This window comes from Balaenoptera musculus, chromosome 8 (genome assembly GCF_009873245.2).
Source record: "Balaenoptera musculus isolate JJ_BM4_2016_0621 chromosome 8, mBalMus1.pri.v3, whole genome shotgun sequence".
In the NCBI taxonomy this organism is placed as follows: Eukaryota; Metazoa; Chordata; class Mammalia; order Artiodactyla; family Balaenopteridae; genus Balaenoptera; species Balaenoptera musculus.
Genome location: NC_045792.1, coordinates 85,185,152 through 85,191,151, shown reverse-complemented (window position 1 = coordinate 85,191,151; position 6,000 = coordinate 85,185,152). Strand labels below are relative to the sequence as shown.

At 48.2% G+C, this 6,000-nt stretch overlaps 1 protein-coding gene across 1 annotated transcript in view; it reads left to right on the top strand.

Annotated features, from left to right (window-relative positions):
* The first annotated feature begins 2,615 nt into the window (after positions 1-2,615).
* The window catches only part of ELF5 (E74 like ETS transcription factor 5), a 43,753-nt gene continuing 40,368 nt past the window's right edge, over positions 2,616-6,000 (top strand). The window contains exon 1 of the mRNA XM_036859190.1: positions 2,616-3,012. Coding sequence (XP_036715085.1) covers positions 2,957-3,012 — 56 coding nt within the window. The 5' untranslated portion in view covers positions 2,616-2,956. The remainder of the gene's footprint in view (positions 3,013-6,000) is intronic.

Sequence of the window (6,000 nt, the reverse complement as noted above, 5' to 3'; positions counted from 1 at the left end):
CATTGAAGGAAAACCAGGATCTACATAAGTGAAAAAACATGGAGAGAGAAATCCCAACTTAAAGAAAAATGTGATCTAGAGCTCAGGGACAGACAAGAATGCATGGGGAACAGAGAGCAAACCCACTTAGCTACACCAAGGTCATTCAGGTGACATTCAGCTCAAATGTCACTTCCTTTGTGAGGCCTTTACTGACCAGTCCCATGAAAACAGGGATTTGTTTTTCTTCACGGCCATCCAGACTGTGAGTTCTATAGGACAGGGACCTTGTTTGTTCACCTCTGTGTTCCCAGCACCTAGAAGAGAGCCTGGCACATAGTAGGTGCTCAGAAAATATTTACTGGATAAGTGAATGAATCAAGGGTTCCTGTAGGGAAAATTGCATGCACTCCATATGGAGAGATACGTGCGCTCAATTGCTATTGCCTTTGAATAGCAAACTAAGGACGTTGGCTTATGGAAAAGTATTCTGAAGTGTTTCCCATCCACCACCACCAAATGTATTAGGTCAAAAACAGGAATTCTAGATTCAATGCATTTTTGGATCACTGGGCTAAACAAAGTTGAGCAAGTTTGTTTTCTGTAGTTCTTTCTTTCACTTCTACCATATCATTGTGGATATTCACATGTTCCCAAAGTATTAACCCATAGCACGCTTCTCTTTTTTTTTCTTTTCTTTCCTTTTTTCTTTAAATGCATCATGCTGAATTTAGTGTTTCCTTGGAGACAATTTGGAAAAAGGAGCTGTGGAATCTCTAAAGATGCTGGAGTGGGAGGTTTATGTGTATGCAATGATATTTTCAGAGGATTAAGGTGGTAGAATGGATTAGGAGAGGAGAGAGGCTTAAAACAGGGAACCCAGTTTGGGGATTATAGCAGGAGTCATTCCCTCAATCGTATGCCACAAATACGATGTGCAAGACACTAGACAGTAAGGATAAAGCAATAAACAAAACAAAGTCTACGCCACCTGGACAGAGAGACCATATGTTCTGGTTTGTCCAGGACAGTCCCAATTTTTGTCTGTTGCCCCCACACAATTAGTAAATAGTGCCATATTTTTTCTCAAAATTGCCCTGGTTTGGATAGTAAATTAAATCGTCACTCAATTCGTGGAGCTTGCATCATGGAAGAGACCATGAGGCTAGCCCACATGGCACCTTTGTGTAAATTAGAAACAGAATCCCCCTCTGGGTGGCCATAGCCCACAGGTGCACAGCTGGTCAGGTAGATGCCCCCCTAGTGCAAATTGAGAAAAGGCATCTTTAGGGAAGATACAGGCTCTTCCGGGACTCTCAGAAGGCAGAGCTCAGGCTGGATGTCTACGTCCTTTACCTTACTTCATGCAGGCGTTTGCAAGCTAGGTGTAGATTCGGGAATGATTAAAAAAAAGAGGCACAAGGTAATGCCTGGCCCAACCCTTGTGCAGTGAGCGACTGCACAACCACTGGTTGATGTCTGGAGATAATCAACAAACATATAAAAGTAAATGCAACGTGAAGTAGTGGAAAGTACTGTGAAGAAAACTAACATGAAGCAAGGGGACTGAGAGTGAGGGACAGCCATAGTGTATACTCCAGCCGGCCTCACCGGTGTCTCAGTCTGTGGAGGTGGCGCCCCCTGGGGTTGAGCAACTTGGCCACCCTGACAGGAGGGGCCATGTTGGAAAGGGTGGTTGGGAAGGGCCTCTCTGTGGAGGTGGAAGGTCACTTGACACTGACTGTAAAGGAACAGGGATAGACAGGAGAGAAGCGTCACAGTGGCGGGGAGTCGACACGGCATGGTGGCCGGCTTTGGGAAGGACTTTGAGGAATGAGTGTTAAAGATGACTTCAGGCTTTCATGCCTGAGGGACTCGGGAAATGCTAGCACCGCTCAGATCTGCTCAGTTTACTGAGCCTGCCATGAGTGGGTGGTGCAGGGAACACCCCAGGGAAAGAGGCGCAGTCCCTTCTCTTGGGGAGCTGACCGTCGCCATCCGGACTTCCCAACCTGTCGGTGGAACACTAGCTGGGTATGCTAATAGGTGTCGCTAGAAAAAGTTGCTCGAGTTTGGGAAATGCTAGGTTCAGCAATATTAAACAGGTTTCTTTACTAGAAGACTTCTCAGAGCTTTTAATAGACTCACATGCTTTGTGAATCCGAAGCAGGGGACATAGACAGCAGCCTGTCCTCAATTAGCTGCCCAGAGACATTTTTCTTTACACAATGTCTCAGGAGACTAGGGTTCCCTTGGGTGGTGAGGGCAGGGGGAGGGGAGGGGGAAGGGTTCTGTGCTGTACACAAATGCCGAATGGGCCAGAAGAGAAAGCAGAGTCAGATTAGGGCTGTGCGGGAGGCAGAGCTGGCCGAGATAAGGGAGCCCCAAGGAGGACAGAGGCGCCACATCTGCTGGGGCCCACGGCTGCCACGGGGCAGTGGCAACCTCTGAGTCAGCCCCCCTCAGGGCCAGGTTTAGCCTCTGACAGGCTAAAGTAGTTGTGTGACCTCCCTGGGCCTCCACTTACCCTTCCATATAATGGGGGTAAAGCCATTGCCCTCCCTCTCCTGGGTGGCACGAGGCGCTGGTAACTACTGGTTGGCAGGGTGCTGAGGGGTTGATGAGCTCTGTCCGACACATTTCTCCGTGTCTCCTCCGGACGCCACACCTCACCTCCCCAGGAGCAGCCCTGCAGCCTGCTCAGACCTCAGCAACGCTGGGCGAGGGAGCAGGCGTCTCTCTTTTTCATAGCTCCCATCAAAACAGGAGACTTGCCTGACCTTCATTCGGCTCGCACCTGGGCACTGTGGAGGTGGGAGGGCCACCTGCCACCTGCCATTCTGGGGCCCTGCTGCATGTGGGAGGCTGCTCAGGGCTGGGGCACCCAGAGGGGGTGTCACCGGCCTGCAGGCAGCCATGCAGTGGCCTTCTTGCTGAGGAGGGGCCTGCCCAACCGGGGCCTTCTCGGGGCCGAGTGATGGCCACGTCGGAGGACCAGAGCCCGGCCCAGCCCGGTGGGATGAGCAAGCAGAGGTGGGTGCTGTGTGTCCGATTGTGCAGGGAGAGGAAGGGGCACCTGATGGGAGAGGAGATGGTGGCGTCCGTGGGCAGAGTTAGTCTTGCCCCAGTCCTTCCACCAGGGATGAAAAGGGGGTGCAGAGGAAACTTTGAGGTTCCTGTATATCCACGGAGCCTGCAAACCAGCCTCCATCACCACTCCTAAGGGGTAGGACAAGCCTCCTCATGAAGCATGATGGCCTTTTGTAGCTACGTTTTCCTTAGTCTAGCTGTGAGATTCATTTTTACCCAATGTCATCCAGGTGGGGAATACTCGGGAGCCAGCAGAACAGCACATGGCACGCTCAAGTCGAGGCCGGAGTCGCTTGGAACAGCTCTGTCTGGCCCTGAGTAGCAGGATGGAAAAGGAGTAGTTGTTGGATCTCCCTGGCTAGTTTTCAAATGCCAGTGTGCTCATCTGCAGAATGGGGTCATAATAATGTTAAGCTCCTTCAGTTGGCTGGTATCAGAACTCATTCCTGTGTGCTGGGCATTCTCCTGTGATTCAGGGGTTCTTTTTTTTTTTTTTTTTAACATCTTTATTGGAGTATAATTGGTTTACAGTGTTGTCTTAGTTTCTGCTGTATAACAAAGTGAATCAGCTATACGTATACATATATCCCCATATCCCCTCCCTCTTGCGTCTCCCTCCCTCCCTCCCTATCCCACCCCTCTTGGTGATCACAAAGCACCGAGCTGATCTCCCTGTGCTATGCGGCTGCTTCCCACTAGCTCTCTATTTTACATTTGGTAGTGTAGATATGTCCATGCCACTCTCTCACTTCGTCCCAGTTTACCCTTCCCCCTCCCCGTGTCCTCAAGTCCATTCTCTACGTCTGCGTCTTTATTCCTACTTCCTTATTTGTACTGACATGCATTCCGCTCAGCGGAAAAGCATCCCATTGGATAGTGGGCTCTTGCTTTCATCCTTAGCTAAATTCAGCTTCTCTAAAATGTGTAAGAGAGCTGAGATCCAAGAGGATGGTGGTCCACATTTCCAGGCCCATGGCATTGAATGCCAGTTGAAAATCAAGATCTCAATTTCTGGAAATGGAGTGGTGGGGTCTAGTCCCAGGGTAGGGACCAGTTTAGGGAATGACGTCAGGGGCCTGTCTAGCTCAGTTTCTAGCCCCTACCTTCTTTTAAAGCCATCACTGTCTTTAGCGCTAGCGTGTTACCAAGTGACTTGTCAATGTCAGAGAAGCCATGCAAAGAATCTTTGGCTCGTCGTCGTTAACCTCATTCCAGCATGTAATTAGCCTAAAAGTCCTCCTCGCTGCCTCCATTTAGTGTTACATCATGAAGAGTAAGGTATTTTCAGGACACCGTGAAGACTTTAAAGAGTTAATTATGGCTCACTGGAGTCCGTCCCCAGGAGCCCAAGATCCAAGAATTAAACCGTTTCTTTTCCAGTGTCAGACTTCCAGACGGAGTTCACGGCCACTTCCTCCAAGAAACTTGAGATTGACATTGGTTTGAAGGTAGAACCACCGGAGTGTGCAGTGACAGGTTGGAGAAAGTAGTTTGATTCCGCCCTTCCTCCTACTCTGGGCCATGTGTTTTTAGAGATACCATCTGTACAGTGTCGGAGAGAAAAGAGAACCAAGGAGAGCTGGAATTCTACTTACCCTCCTAGTGCCATGGGGCGAATCCAGCTAAAGCCATTTGTAATCTCTGAGCTGGAGAGACCAACAGTGTGTCCAGAGTTCAAAGGGAGTTCAGCCCTAATCTGAACGTTACAATCTGAGCCAATCTAACCATGCAGGCTCTGAGGACATTATTATCAGTCAAGTGTAATTATAGATAAAATAGTTTTATTAATCAGCTTCCTAAGGAGACTGTGTTTATCTGATGGCTGTGCATGGCATGGAGGGATCTGTGCTGTGTGTGGTGGGTCTCTGGGGAGAACAGGGTGTCTGGGGGAGAGCATGGCAGATATAGGAGGGACTGTGTCTGTGAGCTGTGTCTAAGGGTTATGCAGGCTCTGTACACGAGGGATGGTAGAATTCTGCCTATTCTCCCCTATACCTTGGATATGTCATAATTCTTTTCCCCCAAAAAATAGACTTTTCTATATTTGTACTTAGCTAGGGTCTATGGAGCTCCCAACTGCCAATTCCATCCGCAGGTGCCCTCTTTTTATTTATTTATTTTTTTTAATGGGAGTATAGTTGCTTTACAATGTTTGTTAGTTTCTGCTGTACAACGAAGTGAGTCAGCTATATGTATACATTTATCCCCTCCCTCTAGGACCTCCCTCCCTCCCCCCCCATCCCACCCATCTATGTCATCACAGAGCACCGAGCTGAGCTCCCTGTGCTATACAGCAGGTTCCCACTAGCTATCTATTTTACACATGCTAGTGTATATATGTCAGTCCTAATCTCCCAGTTCGTCCCACCCTCCCCTTCCCCCACTGTGTCCACATGTCTGTTCTCTACATCTGTGACTCTATTCCTGCCCTGCAAATAGGTTCATCTGTACCGTTTTTCTAGATTCCACACATATGTGTTAATATACGATACTTGTTTTTCTCTTTCTGACTTACTTCACTCAGTATGACAGACTCTAGGTCCATCCACATCTCTACAAAGGACCCTATTTCATTCCTTTTTATGGCTGAGTAATATTCCACTGTATATATGTACCACATCTTCTTTAGCCATTCGTCTGTCGATGGACATTTAGGTTGGTTCCATGCCCTGGCTATTGTAAATAGTGCTGCGATGAACATTGGGGTACACGTGTCTTTTTGAATTATGGTTTTCTCAGGGTATATGCCCAGTTCTATTTTTAGTTTTTTAATGAACGTCCATACTGTTCTTGCAGATGCCCTCTTTAGCCACTAATTGTCTGCCACATTTTCAAATCTTACCTCCAGATCTATCTTGGCTTGTCTTAAACATCCATCACCTTAAACTAGTTTGTCAGTTGCAAGGGATCCTGAAAGAGCAGTGCTCCTTC